This window comes from Podarcis pityusensis (genome assembly GCF_964106645.2).
Source record: "Podarcis pityusensis genome assembly, chromosome: 9".
NCBI classification, from domain to species: Eukaryota; Metazoa; Chordata; class Lepidosauria; order Squamata; family Lacertidae; genus Podarcis; species Podarcis pityusensis.
In genome coordinates this window covers 49,539,503-49,554,842 of record NC_138034.1, presented here as the reverse complement: position 1 = coordinate 49,554,842, position 15,340 = coordinate 49,539,503, and the positions used below count along the sequence as shown (strand labels likewise).

Below are 15,340 nucleotides of genomic sequence, written 5' to 3'. Positions count from 1 at the left end.
GAGTCTGGACCTTTGGGAAGGTTGTAGTTCAGTGGTAAAGCCTCTGCTTTGCATGCAGAGGGTTCCAGCTTCAGTCGCCCTGCATATTGAGATAGGGCTGGAAAAGACACCCTATTTGAAACCCTGGACAGCTTCCGCCAATCAGTGAGGACAATACTGAGTGAGATGGACCAATGATTGGGCATGGTATAAGGCAGTTTCCCATGCTCCTAACAGATATTGGAGGGGAAGTGCATTTCATATAACTTTTGCTTAACAGCTTTCTGGTTATTTTATTATAAGAAAAGCACAACCCACTTCCAAGAAAATAATCTCAAGTCAAGTGTCCCAAGTCTCCCTGCTTCCAACTACACACAAAGAACAACATTAATCCCCATTTTAATCTATCCTTCACTAGCCTGAGGGATTAAAAAAAAAACCCCTAGAACCATTTTTAGTCTGAAAAGGGAATGTTATGGAAACGTAATGCTCTCTTGTTTTGTGGTGTTCATGAACATCAGGCTTCATTGTCAGCAACACTTTCCCAGGACGTTTTTTGGAATGGGGATGATGCATCTCCAGAGGTCTCCCCCCCCCCCCCAGGAAACATTCTTAAACAAATAAAGTAAAAAATAGCCAACTGGTTCAAGCCACTGCAAATCTGTAGGTTGCTGGATGTTTGTGAAAAGAGAATAGAAATGGGAAAGAGAGAACAGAACAAAGAGCTGAATTTCACCTACATTCTAGGAACTAATTTGAATGGAAGTTTGTGAAAGAATTCAATGTTTCTCTTTTCTGACTGTTCCATCAGAGCAAGCATGTCTGCTTGCCAGACAGACCAGTCCCCCCTCTCCTATCCTGCACACTGTTTTGAGGATTCTCCTGACCTACCAGAGTGGATTTGGGGGAGGTGTGTGGCAGGAAGAGTGAAGACACCACCATTGTACTAGCAAGAGCCTTTGCAACTGGCTTCCACTAGTGGGCCAGGTTAGTTAAATATGGGACATTATTCCTACCACCATACAACATCTTTTGAGAGAAAGTTCCAAATGCAGCAGTTATGTACACAAACTACGGGGAAACCACTGCGCTGCCTATATTCCAGCTGGAAAAACACTGGAACCTAGAAGTAGTGACCAATTTTTCATTCTTCCTCCTCCCTCCTCCTTGCTTTTCCTTTAGTGTCATGTCTTTAAGATTGTAAGATTGCATGTGGGGGCAAGGACTGTACTATCAATGTCATTTGTAAACTGCTCTCGGAGACTTTTTTTTGGCTGAAGAACATGATAAAAAATGCTTCAAATAAACAACCCTTTAAAAACCCAATCTCCTCTCTTTTAAACCCCCCTTTACTCACCTCTGTATGTAAGAGTTGTTCACACCTCTGTGGTCCAGGTCATGGCTCAGTGCTGCGATCAGTAGAGAAAGCACCTCAACGTCCGTCAGCTTGCTCTGAAGGCAACATGAAATGCAGGAGAATATATTTCTACGTTTGCTAAAAGACCCTGGATTTGGCAATGCATTATACGTGTACCCTAGAATCATAGAACTGTAGAGTTGGAAGGGACCCTGAGGATCATCTAGTCCAACCCCCTGCAATGAAGGAACATGCAGCTGGTCCATACAGGGATCAAACCTGCAACCTTGGTGTTATCAGCACCATGGTCTTACCAACTGAGCTATCCAGGGTTTCCCGCACCTTCTGGGAACTCTCCAATAATAATAACATAACAACACAATACAATTACACACACACACACACAGAGAGAGAGAGACCCCATTTCCTTTACATGAGAAGAGCCCTGCTGGAAGCAAAACCTGAATGTGGATTATTTGAATGCATATGGGGCCCAAGACTGACACACTAATTTTGGTAGAAAGGAATAGGATTTATGAGCATAATATATACTTGTTGCAATTTATATTTATATACATATATATATATTCCATGCAAATAAATCCAAGCATACCTGGATTTTCCCTGACTTCAAAGCAGCAAACATGCACTGGGCAGTGTTGAAAGCATGCCTCCAATTATGATACGCAACGTTTTTCCGGTAATTTTTCCTCACACTCAAAATCCATCTGCAAAGGACCTTAAAAAAAAACAACCCCACACACAAAATTCATTTAAAGGTACAGTATATTCCACTGTTTTCACTGACAAAAGCACAAAATTTCATTTATCAGCACTCCAGCACATTTCCCATCTGGCTTCCTTACAGGCTTGATAGAACTGAATTGGAAACAGATATATTTTAACCCAAAAGAACAAGAGAAGCAGGGTGGGGGTGGAGAGAGGATTATACAATTTTTGTTGTCTTGGGAACATATTTCATCACTTGAACTCCGGGGCTCTCTGAAGGGAGTTGCAAAGTAAAATCAAAAGTCTTTTAAAACATACGTTGTTACCCAAGGATGAAAATGGTGGTGAGGACAGGCAAGACTGGGCTAGCCAGGTGCTGAAAGTCTCTGATTCCTTACATGGTTCTAATTACCATGAGAACCATTCTTAAGCAGCAGTGGTGCAGCAAGCAGCGATCTATTTTCAACCCTTGTGGAAGACATTTTACATGGTTGATAACTTGAAGGTTGTATTGAAGACACTCTATTGCAGCTTGCTGAAGGCCTCTCGAGATACATGGTTAGGTTCCATCTGTTTTTAAATTTGTTTTAAGAGTTTTACTGTGCTTAGAGGCTTTCAATAGTTTTTATATATGTTTTCATTTTATTTTTAATTGTATTCATCATCACAGATGTGTTTGCTGCCCTGGGCTCCTTTGGGAGGAAGGGCAAGCTATTACAGAACCAAACAAATAATAAACACTTTGTTCAAGACTGAATGCAGTTAAAATTCCTAGAGTTTTGGAACAGGTTGTAAAACCATGTTTCGCAGGTATAACCTGTACTGCTCAGTCTCTGCATTTATCTGTGTAATCTTCGGAAAGATAAACATATTTTGCATTTGGTCATGGTGTCATCACCTATCAACAGATAGGAATCCGTCAACAGAAAGGAATAGGAATTCATCAACAGAAAGGCATCTATAGCACACAGGTACAAGCAGTTGTATGCAGCTATTCTGGTGAACTTAAGGTATGATTAAGAGCAAATATTCCTACTCAACTGCTGTCACCAAATGTGGGGATGTAAGACCAATCTACTGAAAACTGGACCAATGCCACCTTAGTCATGATGATATTTTCCAACAGATGCTTTAAAACTTATTATTCAAATTATATACCCAATCTTTTGCGTGCATGTTTACATTGAAGAATGTTATGATGTAGAAAATGTGTGATCCATAAATGGCCATGCTCCATGCACCACAAGGTTCTCACCTCATGTTTCATTTGGAAATTCTGCACAAGGTTAAGATCAGTGAACATCCGAATTGTACACAGGGAGGTTTCCATATCTGACAGCTCAAAGTCACTGAAGTAGAAGTCGGTGAGCTTGAGAGATTGCGCAGATGGCACAACAGCAGCCTGAAATGAAACAGAAGAGGAAAATGGAGAGAACAATAAAGTAACATGGAATTAAAGCTTCTTTCAATACGATAGTAGTAGTAGTAGTAGTAGTAGTAGTAGTAGTAGTAATAATAATAATAATAAATAAAGGACAATATGAGGCTGTAATCCTCCACGTGCAATAAAATGCAGGGTTGTTGTCCATTGCCCAAGACACTGATGACATCCCCAACACCAGTTTGCAAAATGTTGCACCATGTTCCAATTATCTGTAGTTCTGTTCTGTACAATAATAAGCCATTTCCCTCTGGCGCAACCTTAGTAAGAGAAGAGCAACATGTTCAGAAGCAAAAGTCTCTAGTTAAAGCAGGAATGGGAAATTTGTGACCTTCCATCTGCCGCAGCCTGCATGGCCAAAGTGACCATTGGGTGAAAGATCACATAAAACGTGAAAATTAAGAGGTAAGGAACATTAGAGAGATAGAATAAAGTGTTGCTGGAACACAGGCTTAGTATATAGCAGGTGCAGGAGGATTCCAGAATACACTCTGGTATTCTGAGAATTAGAAAGCAAGCAGGCTGCCTCTGAGCACATGCTGTGCCCAGAAATTTGTTTTTAAGACAAAAACAGCTCACAGTTGCTGAGCTTTTAGAGTTGTTTTTCACAGGGGCCGTGGCTAGGTACAATCCCACTGAATGAGCAGCCTTCCACTTACACAACTCGATATGAGCAAGGCCTGCAAAAGCCTTTGATAACAGAGGGGAAATAATTAGGACTGGCAGCATCTGAGGTGAGCAATCTTTATATCCTTTATCGCTTCTTAATGCTTATGAACATATATATAAGTATTCATACGTTGTGCACACTTCTGGACTGAAAAAAGGTGTATAAGAGTAAATTTTACTGTATCATAATTTGATCCTACAGAGCAAAATATGAAGTTCCTATATTCAGTGCAACACTCAACACACGTATAATTCTAACTGCAGGAAAGTATATGTTTCAGAAGGGGAGGGCACGCTATCTTGTTTGTATGCATGGAAGCCTTGGTAAAAAAGCAAACACACTGCTGTTCTTTTTATAAACTGGATGACTAATGTTTGTTACTAAATCTGAGCTTAAGGTATACATCTGAAACACGCTAGTTGAAAATCTACGGTCTGAGTCAAAGTCCTGATGTGCCTAAAAAGCAAATATTTGTTACCCAATATAACCAAGCACTAGCATGGGAAAACCTTGTGCTAGAATCTCTTGTTTTCAGCTGAGAAATGAACTTTGTGAACTTGATAACTACATGACTTCCAAATACCTTGGCCAGACAACAGTAGGTAGAAACACAGGCTTTTGTGTGTAGTATATATATTGTATATTTTGTGTGTGTGTGTGTGTGTGTGTGTATGTATATGTGTGTGTGCGTGCATATATATCTATATATATATAGATATTCACACACACACACACACATGCACACACATATATATGAGGGAAAAAACCACCTTTGCAAACACAAATACAGTTTGGTTTAGAAAATTACAATTTAAACTGTCAAAAAAACAAACCTGTTTATAGTTCTGTGGAAGAAATCTTGCTTTACTAATGATCAGGGCAGAGCATCATTGAGGTCTGGGTGCCTTGGGGCTGCTGGACTGGCTCTGCTGGTGTGCATGTGAACCTCACAACCACCTTGCCCCAGGTAAGCTGAAGCAATGTGGGTGTCTGGAGCAGTGGCGTAGTGTGGGGGGTACGGGGGGGGCGGCCGCACTGGGCGCAACATGGGGGGGCGCTCACACTCACAGCTCTCTGCCCCTACCTGGCTCACTTAGGGTTAGGGGGCGCAAATTACTTGCCTTGCCCCGGGTGCTGACAACCCACGCTACGCCACTGGTCTGGAGAACATATCTATGGCTCTACCCTGCTCCTCCCAATGTACTGTAAAGCCATTTTGCAGGAAAAGATCCATAATTTTGTGGGTTTCTTTTTCTTATTTAGGCTATGAAATGGCTTGCTGGTAAAAAAAATAAAATATCTGGCTTCTGGCTTATGTTTGTCTCATAAAGATCACAATAAGCTAGCATTGAAACTGTGTCCATTTGTGCGGAATTTAAGATAAAAAATAATAATCCAGACACTGTAATCTCTACACCTAAAAATGCCCATAAAAGCAGCAAGACTGGTTTTAATGATTGCGCATGAACCGAAGACATTTGGTTATGTAACACTTTGCATCTCTCCCACATGCAGTTGCTATGCAGTAGACTAAAGGCAGAGTCGGAGTCCAAGTTAATGTCAGATTAATAGAATTATTTCTCATGGAATTCAAGGCAGATCCTTTGCCCAGTCGATGGCTCCACCGTGAACAAAGCAGCAGAGTGGGAAATAAACAGACCAGGCCTGTGTTTCTGGCCCTGCCACTGATTTACAGTGCTCCTTTGGAAATATCACATTTCAGTTGGAAAATGTTTATCCTACAGAAGTGAACAACAATTTGATAGACCTGTAAGCATGAATTAGATATTCTAACATGAAACTCAAAGGTACGACTATTTTGTACTCCCAAGAAAATTCTTGCCAAATGTTTCTACAGCCAGATTTTCATCCACAAACTGGTGCTGATTAATAGAAGGAGTGTGGCATAAGCAGCAATCTTGCTGTGTTTGAGGCTTAGACACTAGTGCAGAAGACTGGGGTAGGAAGTATTAATTCATTTCAGGTCACATTTAAAGGTGAACCTATCTAATCCACACTTTTTGAAACGAGAACTGAAAACACAGCTACCCTTCAAAAATTATTCAAATTTGGCAATGCAGTTCTCCAGCCAAGCAAAGTTTATAAAATTTCTGGGGCAACATATGCAGAAAACAATTAATATTACTGGAAATAGCATACAAAAATACATTACATTAGTAGAAATTGCTTGGGAAACGTGTATAATTGGCAAAACTGTGTACGAATGTGTGCTTATTAGGAGAAATTTGCACTAAAGGGAAGATCAATTTGATGGCATTAAAAAATGAATAAATCACAAACCAATGTGGAAATGTGGAGGACTGATTTTAAGATTTCAAAAATGAGAAAACAGGCTAGCCTGAAATTCAGCCACTCCTAGCTAAACCTAGAAAGGGCAGAAAGATGAGATGTGTTTTGCCAGCTCCCAAGCAGAACTGGAGCTTAATTCTAGCTTTCTCTTTTACCATCCCTCTAGAAGATCTGCATATCTCATGCTATAGGCCAAGGTGGTAGAAAATGACACATTTCTGTCTTCTAATAGCCTTCATGATTCTGGATCCTGAAGTTCTACCAGCCTTTGCAATCCCATATCATCACCACATATATAATAGAATGGAAAATGACATTACCGCTGTTACCTGAAGTTCCCTTGTTTCTTCTTCAGCAGCTGAAGCATGATAAGAAAGGACCTTTAGGAAAAAGAAATGAAGCACATATAAAATGCTCTATATATAGGTACATATGCACACACACACCCGGAGCAGGAACCGGCAACCCACTCCAGCATCCCTGCCAAGAAAACTCCATGGACAAAGGCAGTGGAAGACAGGAGTGCCTGGCATGCTCTGGTCCATGGGGTCACGAAGAATCGGACACGACTAAACAACAAATGCACACATACACTAATAAAAAGCAAGCAAAAATCTATACTAATAAATTAGCTATTTAAATTCTCAAAACACTCTTTCCTCTGGCATCCAGAATGCTCTGCAAAATCTCCCAGCAATAGCTAAACTGGCAGCGTTAATATAGTGATTTGCGATTTCCATTAGTGATTTACCAATAAAAGCAAAGTAATGGGCTACTGTGTACACATTCCTGGGGGCCTCTGAATTACTGCAGAGGATTACTGCAGTGCAGATATCTGCTGGAACCCAGCAAACCATGATTGGAGGTCTGAGAGCCAGCTTTGGGAACGTACCATCCTTCTGCTCCCTCCCTTCCACTGCTTGTCTCATCTATGATTTAGCATGACATCTCTACCAACTAGGTTCCTTCATAAGCAGGATTTTAAAGCAAGTTAAAGCAGTCTGAAAATTTAAATAATGCTTCACTATTAGCAGGAATTGGGAAATGGTTGTATTTTCGGCCTCCACGAATTATGCAGCCAGGTTTCCTAAATTTCTATTGCTAAAACACCCAAACTCTTAACATTGCTGGGAAGAAGAAACCTGCCTCCTGGTCAGGAGCAGCAGGATTGAACAGAGCGGCAGAGCTAATTCCGCATGTGAAACCCTACCGCTTCCACTGGCCAAGACAGAAGGGCCAGAGGGAGGCAGTTTTTCTCTCCTTTGTTTGCTGCAGCAACTCCAGGCTGGTACAACTGAGAGAACTGGGATTCTCAGCTGGCAATATGTGGTCTTAGGATCTACTGAATCCCTTGCCTGTTCTCCTCTTCCCCCTGTTTGGGGGGCTTATGCTGGCTACGCAGTACGCCAACTACTGCAGTAGCTGTCCCAATTGCCAGTGCTTCCGGCAGATGCATGGCAGTAGAACTGCCTGCCACCAGAGCCAAACAGAGGCTCTGCTCAAGCCTAACCCTCCTCCAGGAGTGTAAATCAAGAGGTTGGGATTGCTCCCCTAGTAACATTCATGCAGATAGCTTAGGATCCAGTGGATCCATTGCCAGTCCTACTCTTCCTCTTCATTCGGGGGCTTACGCTGGCTATCGCTGGCTACTGTATGCCGGCTACTGCAGTAGCTGCCCAAGTGCCAGTGCTTTTTGGTAGATGGCTTTCATGGTGGCAGAGATGTTCGCTGGCATATTTGGGAACACCACCAGTTAAAAAGGAAAGGAAGTTTTGGCCTCTGAGCACCAGGCAGCACTAATCCACCTGGATCCAGGATGACCAGCACAGGAGAGGAGCCACTGAATCCACTGCCAGAATCCACTGTCTTATGCTGCCTACCACTAGCTACCACAGTATGCAGCCTAGTGCAGTAGCTGCCTAAGTGCCAGAATTTATGGAGAATGCTTCTATGGCAGCAGAGTTGCCTACCAGCAGAGCTAGGCTGAGGAACACCTCTGCCCAATCCATATCCATTTCTAGGAGTACAGATCAGGGGGTTAGGATTCATCCCTTCTGAACTTTAACATAAATAGCTTTCGTACTTTGTTTCCTGGCACATCCATGCAGGATGGAGCCTGGTATGAGCGGTTTACCAGTTCTGCCCAGCATGGAGGACTCCTGAGGGCAGCAAGGCATGAAAAAAAAATATCAGGTTGTTGGCCTTAAGTGAGCAAAGAACTCTTTTCTTTTATAAAAGGGGAGGGGAGAGATTTGAAAAGCTTCCCTGCCCCTATATGAAAGACAAATAGCTTACAACATGGCTATAATTATAAACTCGACAAGGTTGTCATAATAAATCCGCTCCCCCGCCAACGGGTTTGTAACACAGGCATAAAAGAAATTCTGTTTCAGGAAAATCTTGGCAGAAGTTTTGTCAGCCTAGGAGAAAATATTTTTCATTTAATGAACAAATTCAAACTTATTATTCAGGAGTGTGAGGGAAGGAGAGAAGAACCTTAGTGTTTGCTTTGGACTCATGTTTAACTCATGTGCAATTAGAATTATAACCTCAGCCTATAGCAATTTGCCCATGAGAATCTTTCTTTCTCCCTTAAAAGGTTATGTTACCTGGGTTTGTAATGTGCAACACACATAGCTGTCCAGACTAATTTGCACGAAGCGCTTTAATCAAGAGAGCGCTGCTACAAGTTAATGCAAGCAGTGCACCTAAACAAAGATTTGCATGAGAGCTTTCCCTTCAGAACGGAATTGATGGCAGAATCTGCATTTTAGAAATATTGCAGAGACTCTGTTTACTCTGTGGATGCAAGTGGATCCAAAGTCTACAACATCTGACTTCCTAGGTTACTTTGGAAGAAGATAACTGTGAACCTGGATCTGCTACTGGGCTCTCCTTTCATGCCACGGCAATTAAAACTAACAGTAACCAATTCAAAGGCTAGGACTAGATGACGTTCATATTTGATATGGTTTGATGAAGTTAGAGGAAGCCTACAGTAATCTTGCTGTTGCTCCAACTATTGGTTTGTTTGAAGGGCTCAGCCAAAGTCATCAAAGAAAACCTCAGAGAAGAAGAAGAGGACGTCCTAGTGCCCATAGCCATGTCCTTTTTCTATGCAATATGATAAACCATCAACGTCAGTTACCAGCATGCAATATGTTCACGGAAGGCTATGTTTGTGTCCACTGCTAAATCCCAGGTTAGCACTTAATATGCAATCATCTGCCACGTGTCATGCAAGCACTGTTGGTTTCTGCTTTCCTTCACTGTGCAGCGAAAGGGCTTGTCACGAGACAGGTGTTTACATTCCACAGTCTGTACTGTTGGAGTTTCTCACGGGAAAGGGAGACTGGATGTGACGTACACTGGTTTCCTGTTTTTCACTTTGTGATTCTCTCCGAGCTGTTGAGGAGAGAGGATGCATTTTTCTGCTCCGGCAGAGGCAAGATGTCTTTCTGTAATATAACAGCTTTGAACTATAAATAAAGCAATTTAGAGTATGCAGCACGTACTCCTCATCCTTCCGCTGGGCACGGGACTCTGCTTTAAATCAACACGTGGTTATGGGCTCCAGAAGTCGAATCGGAGTGCCGGCAAAGCATCGGAATGCAGAGGGACAGATCGGAACAGAATCTGCTCTGCGCGTAAAGGTGATTGATGAGGTATGTGCTACTGCTCCGGGCAGCCTGCCAGCTTCTAGTTAATGGCTTTATGGCTGGACTTTGAACTTTTAAAGCCGTTTTGCTGGGAATAGGCAAAAGGCTCCCAGGCACAAGTTACTATGCTGGGGAAATCGAAAGTAACTTTTAAGTGCGCTTTTGGAATAAGGCAGCTGCAGCAGTGACGCAGCAAGATTTAAAGCAGCATATATGACGCTGAAGGCTAATGCCAGAGTCATGATGGCCCTTCAGGATGCTTGTGGGATTCCTAAGCTCAACAAGAAAAATTACGCGGACTGGGTTCTGTATGCAGAGGCAATTCTGCGGAAAGAGGGTTTGTTTGAGGTGATTACAGAAACCCCCCCCAGCTCCAGTTACAGATGCATGGGAAGCTAAGGATTCCAAAGCAAGGGGAACTCTTACATTGATAGTATCCCCAGAAGAGCTCTGTCTATTGCGTGATAAGACCTCAGCCAGAGAAATTTGGGACGCTTTGAGAGAAGCTCACTTAAGGACAGAAGCTGGGTCCACTATGTTTTACTTTAACAAGCTGCATAATATGGCTCTTGCTGAAGGTGGAGATGTGCGTTTACATCTGATGGAGATGCAAAATCTGAGACATGAGCTGCAACAGAGAGGACTCAACTTTCCAGAGGCTGTGTATTCTTTCATGATACTACAATCTTTGGGTTCAGGTTGGGAGTCTGTTGCAACCCAGATTGCTGTGCAGCCAACTGCTCAGCTAACAGTGGACTATGTAACTGCCGTGATTTTAAATGAAGCAGATCGCCGGGGTGCTAGCTGCATGGGCAAGGGGGAGTCTTCACAGACGTCATCCCATAGTGCAGTGGAACCACCAGATGGCGCCAAAGCTTTGAAGGCAGTGAAATGCTACTCGTGTGGACGTCTAGGCCATATGAAGAGGGAATGCAGATATCCCAGGGCCAAGACAGAGCAGCGCAGCGAAAGCTCATCGCGCGGAAAAGGCCGAGGCAAAGGCAAAGGTCCGGTGTCTAGGACAACGCAGCACAAGGCTATGGTTTCACGCTTCACTCCAAAGGTTGCAGAGGTCCAGAAGATGTCTAGATCTTTCTTCGTTGTTGATTCAGCGGCGACCCACCACATGTGCAACGATAAGAGACTGTTTGTGTCTTTTACACCGCAGGAAGGTGCGATTCACCAGGCGGATGACCACACTATTCCCAGTAAAGGCTACGGAACTGTTGTTCTTCACAGTTTGGACTTATCGATACAGAATGTGCTTTACGTGCCAGACGCCAAACATAATCTGCTCAGCGTTGGACAGCTGAATGAGCGGAACATTGACGTTTCCTTCAAGAACAAGAAGTGCATCATCACAAAGAAAAATGATTATGTATTGCATGCTGAATATGTTGATCGTTTGTTTGTTTTGTATTATGATGATGTTGAAAAGGATGACACTTGTTGCATTGCAGGTTCTAACAAAAGTTTGCATGCAGAATGTATTCATGATTTTCACCGAAAATTTGGTCATTTGCATTTTGAGGCAGTATCTAAAATGCCTGCCTTGGTTGAAGGTATGACTATTAAACCCTGCAGGTACCACATGAAGTGCAAAGCATGCGCAGCAAACAAGGTGAAAATGGCTGCGAAAGGTAAGGTGTCTAGTAGGCAAGCTACAGAACCATACCAGGTTGTTCATGCTGATTTGGTTGGACCACTAGCGCCCTCTTTGGGTGGAAATAGATACTTCATGGTTCTCATTGATGCATTTTCTAGATATATTTTTGTGTACAATCTCAAGCACAAATCAGAGGCTTTTCCTAGGTTCAAGGAATTCTGTGCTTGGTTGGAAAATGTGCACGGTAAGAAGATAAAGACTCTTTTCACTGATCGCGGGGGGGAATTCACTTCTCAGCAGTTTGAAGCTTTTCTGACTGATAAAGGAATTCAACACGATTTGTCTAGTCCTCGCTCGCCATGGCAGAATGGACTTGCGGAACGGGCAAATCAGACATTGCTTCAAGGGTTAAAAACCTTGCTGCATGATGCCAATCTTCCAGAGAGTTATTGGGCCGAATCTCTCTCGTGTTTTGTTTACAGTTACAATCGCAGGTTATCTTCAGCGATTGGTTGTACCCCCTATGAGAAGATGTTTGGCAAGAAGCCATACATCAAACACATGAAGATTTTTGGTTCTGACATGTGGGTTCACTCACCACAAAATTCCAAGTTAGACAAGCGTGGATTGCATGGTATCTTTCTAGGTTATCAGAAAGGGTCTTACAGAATAATGATGACTGACTCTAAGACAATTAAGCTCACGAGAAGTGTTGAGTACAATGCAAAGTGGGGGGAGAATGTGGGAATTTTCCAATGTTATCCTGATGACGGTGATGAGACTGAGGATAGTCAAGAGCAACCACAACAACCCACACCCACTAATGAAAGTTCTGGGTCTGAATCTGAAACTGAATCGGGTGATTCAGAGGATTTCAAGAGTGCGAAAGCCTCTATGCGACCCTCTGAAAGCTCTGATCAAGAATTGGAGGAACCATTGTTCACAGTAGGTCGTTTTTCTCCTAAGAAGGAAGAGGAGAGTGTTGAAGACTTAAGGCTAATTCGTAGGTCACAGAGAGCCACAAAAGGCAGACCTCCAAAGAGATTTGCTGATGAGTTTGCTACGATAGCAGTAACAGCTGTTAAAAGCTCCAAGAAGGTATTTGAACCTTCAAGTTTCCAAGACATCCAGGGTTTGGATTCAAAGGAAGCTGAGCCATGGTTAAATGCCATGAAGGCTGAGCTTGATTCCTTAGAAAGGAACAAAACATGGGAGCTAGTTCCAGTAGTTCCAGGAATGAAACTGCTTGGAAGCAAATGGGTCTTCAAAGCGAAGACAGATCAAAATGGCAAGATAGTCAGACACAAAGCCAGATTGGTAGCCAGAGGTTTTGCACAGGTACCAGGTGAAGACTATCACGAGACCTATTCACCCACAGTGAGATATGAAAGCATTAGGCTTATGCTCAAGCTAGCTGCAGAGGAAAATCTACACATTAGTCACCATGATATTAACACAGCTTTTCTGTACGGATCTCTGGATGAATCACTTTATATGCTTCCACCTGATGGCGTACAGGTAAAACAGGGATTTGTTTGTGCTCTGAAGAAATCCCTTTATGGTCTCAAACAAAGTGCACGGTGTTGGCACACAAAACTCACTGAAGTATTGTTTTCTCTAGGTTTTCAGCAAGGGAAAGCTGATCCATGTGTATTTGTCAAAGAGGAGGGGCAAAAGAAACTGTACTGTTTGTTTTATGTTGATGATTTATTATTCTTTTGGAAAGATGTCGCAATGTACAATAACGCCCTAGCTCAACTGAAAGAGCACTTTGACATGAAAGATCTTGGTGAGGTAAACAACTACCTATCTCTGGAAATAGAGAGAGATCAAGATGGTAACATTCTAGTACACCAGTCACGGAAAATTGCTGATGTGTTAAGCAAACTAAATCTGATGGATGCTAACCCTGTAGACACACCGATGACAACAGGTTATCAGGTAGATGACACTGAAGAAGCATTTTCTGACACTACACTGTACAGAAGTGTGCTAGGCAAGCTAAACTTCATTGCCAGATGTTCAAGACCAGACATTGCTGTTAGCTGTAATTTGCTAAGCAGACAAGTCAACAATCCTAGTGTCAAGGATTGGAAAGCTCTGAAACGCATAGCGCGGTATTTGAAAGGCACTATGCATTACAGACTGAGATTTAACAATCAGAAGTCTGGTGGTCTTGAGATATTTGCAGATGCAAGTTTTGGAAGTGACACTACAGACAGGAAAAGTACGTCTGGAGTTTGCTACATGTACAATCAGAGTCTGTTTGATTGGTCATGCAAGAAGCAAACAACAGTTAGCTTAAGTACTTGTGAAGCCGAACTGAATGCACTATCGTATTCACTTAAGGATTGTGAATGGTTAGTACAATTGTGCAAAGATATGAAAATTCCTGTCAAATGTCCAATCCAGGTTTACCAGGACAACAAAGCATGTTTGGCTTTGCTGAAGTCTGAAGGTTGTAAGCAAAGCACGAAGCACTTGCAATTAAAGTTGCAGCATGCTAGGGAATGTATTCAGAAGGGACTCGTAACGGTGTCCTATATGCCAGGTAATGAAATTCCTGCTGATGTATTGTCCAAGATTGTATCAAGGGATCAACACTGTACCTATGTGCAGAAGTTGGGTTTGTACTGATATTGTACAAACACGCTGCCCAGTGATGTTCACAGAAAGGGGGAGGATGTTGGTTTCTGCTTTCCTTCACTGTGCAGCGAAAGGGCTTGTCACGAGACAGGTGTTTACATTCCACAGTCTGTACTGTTGGAGTTTCTCACGGGAAAGGGAGACTGGATGTGACGTACACTGGTTTCCTGTTTTTCACTTTGTGATTCTCTCCGAGCTGTTGAGGAGAGAGGATGCATTTTTCTGCTCCGGCAGAGGCAAGATGTCTTTCTGTAATATAACAGCTTTGAACTATAAATAAAGCAATTTAGAGTATGCAGCACGTACTCCTCATCCTTCCGCTGGGCACGGGACTCTGCTTTAAATCAACAAGCACGTGGAAATGCAGAAGCAAACATTAAGTTAAAAGGAGAGCGACCCTGCACTGAGTACTGAGCCAAGTTTGGCTTGCCTTAAACTCGGCAAGGGAGTTTGAGTAAAGAAGCAGCTGTGAGTTACATAAAGGCTGCCTTGATTGAGCCTCACCTCTAATGTCACCATCTGCTTTGCCATAGCTCTTTCCACAGTTTCATACATCTGTGTGTTCTGGATACCCAAGCCGCAGAAGATGACAAAAGCTTCCAGAAACTGCTCGTCATTTCTGTTGAAAGCCTTTATTTTGCCTGAATTTTCTTCCATCTTATTTGCAAGTTGACAGACTCCTAGATCATTTAGAAAAAGGAAATGTTAACTAATCTTTATATATATGTGCAAAAATTAACCATATTTCAATTGATAGAAAGGAAAACTAACAAGCTTTCTTTATCCATAGAAACAGAGGTCTGGCAATTTTAACTTTCTAGTCCAGTGTTTCAACATTATTATTATTATTACTATTATTAACCCAGAAAATATGGTTGCATCCATATAATCAGGCGACACATGAACTTTATCCACCCCCAAACAGCTCCTGTTTCACATCTCC

The 15,340-nt window shown here is 42.4% G+C and overlaps 1 protein-coding gene across 8 annotated transcripts in view; it reads right to left on the bottom strand.

Moving 5' to 3' along the window:
* PDE5A (phosphodiesterase 5A) overlaps positions 1–15,340 on the bottom strand; it is a 124,462-nt gene that overhangs the window by 14,912 nt on the left and 94,210 nt on the right. For 7 of the 8 annotated variants that reach the window (XM_081021909.1, XM_081021904.1, XM_081021911.1 and 4 more), the window contains 5 exons: positions 14,902–15,077; positions 6,807–6,866; positions 3,321–3,467; positions 1,950–2,075; positions 1,337–1,431 (listed from right to left, as the gene is read on the bottom strand). In XM_081021909.1, coding sequence (XP_080878035.1) covers positions 1,337–1,431; positions 1,950–2,075; positions 3,321–3,467; positions 6,807–6,866; positions 14,902–15,077 — 604 coding nt within the window. The remainder of the gene's footprint in view (positions 1–1,336; positions 1,432–1,949; positions 2,076–3,320; positions 3,468–6,806; positions 6,867–14,901; positions 15,078–15,340) is intronic. The other variant, XM_081021905.1, reaches the window with a different exon arrangement.